Source organism: Tupaia chinensis, unplaced genomic scaffold (assembly GCF_000334495.1).
Source record: "Tupaia chinensis unplaced genomic scaffold, TupChi_1.0 Scaffold000377_5, whole genome shotgun sequence".
Classification (NCBI taxonomy): domain Eukaryota; kingdom Metazoa; phylum Chordata; class Mammalia; order Scandentia; family Tupaiidae; genus Tupaia; species Tupaia belangeri.
Window position 1 is genome coordinate 736,354 of NW_006159879.1, and position 1,058 is coordinate 737,411.

Consider the following 1,058-nt stretch of genomic DNA (forward strand, 5'->3'; position numbering starts at 1 on the left):
GCAGCCTGAAGACCACACCAGGTGCCCGTGTGTGTGCCCAGGATTGCCAGAGAAGAGTGGAGAGGGGATGGCTGCATAGCTGGGGGCTGTGTGTGGGAAGTTCTCCTTTTCCCTCTCTCTCTGTCCCACATAAGCACGGGAGACTTAGCAAGTCATCCCCCAGGGAAACAGCAGATAGCGCTTGTCAGACAGAGCACCTGAATATGTAGAAGTTGTTCAAATTAATTTGAAAACAAATTGTACCGGTGAAAAAGACTTTTGCAAAAACCGGTTTATTCCTGAGCAAAGTCGAATATTGCAGAACAGTACGAGATGGCCTTTCCAATGTGCTGTCCTGGTTCATCAACTGCAGGACGCGGCCCTGGTTAAAGACCTGTCCTGATGGGCCGGCGAGAGTACTGGCGTGCCCGGGCCCGAGCGGACGCCGGGTTCCCATGGACCTTCCCGGCCTTCGCTGCTCCAGTCCACCCGTCATTAGGAGCCCGAAAGTCTCCCGGCCGCCCCGACTGCACGCCAGCTCCCCGGACCTCGCGGAAACAGGTACCGCCGTGTGCGCGCCGGGCTCCCCAGGGTTTAGAAGTTTCCCGGGGCTTCAGTAGAGCCAGGGGGACCGCTGCCCTGGACAGCCCGCGAGGAGCCCACCACCCACCCGGCCCCGCCCCTCACGAGGACACGCCCACGGAGAGCCAGCGCCCACCTAGGCCCCGCCCCTCACAAGGACACGCCCACGAGAGAATCGACGCCCACCTGCCCCCGCCCACACGAGGACACGCCCACCTAGGCCCCTCCTTCAAGCTCCGCCTCTCTAGGCCCCGCCTCGCCCTCTCGATTCGCTGAAATCCCGGAAACCAAGGAAACGAAAGGCGCGCAGCGCCGTGCTCCCTTAGGCCCCGCCCCTGGGTCGGGCCCCACCCACGAAGACGTCATCTCGGCGCGCCGCCGCCGGAAGTGCGGTGGCGGCGCGGCTAGGTGGGCGCTGCCGGGTCCCGGCGTGAGACGGGGAATCGGGATGCCGCGCGGGGCCCGGGCGTGAGCGGTGGGCCGGCTGGCGGCCGTGG

At 64.6% G+C, this 1,058-nt stretch overlaps 1 protein-coding gene across 1 annotated transcript in view; it reads left to right on the forward strand.

The window, feature by feature from the left end:
• The first annotated feature begins 434 nt into the window (after nt 1-434).
• Nucleotides 435-1,058, forward strand: part of RNASEH1 (ribonuclease H1) — a 9,110-nt gene continuing 8,486 nt past the window's right edge. Inside the window, exons 1-2 of the mRNA XM_014589771.2 lie at nt 435-540; nt 810-969. Of these exons, the coding sequence (XP_014445257.2) occupies nt 435-540; nt 810-969 (266 nt within the window). The remainder of the gene's footprint in view (nt 541-809; nt 970-1,058) is intronic.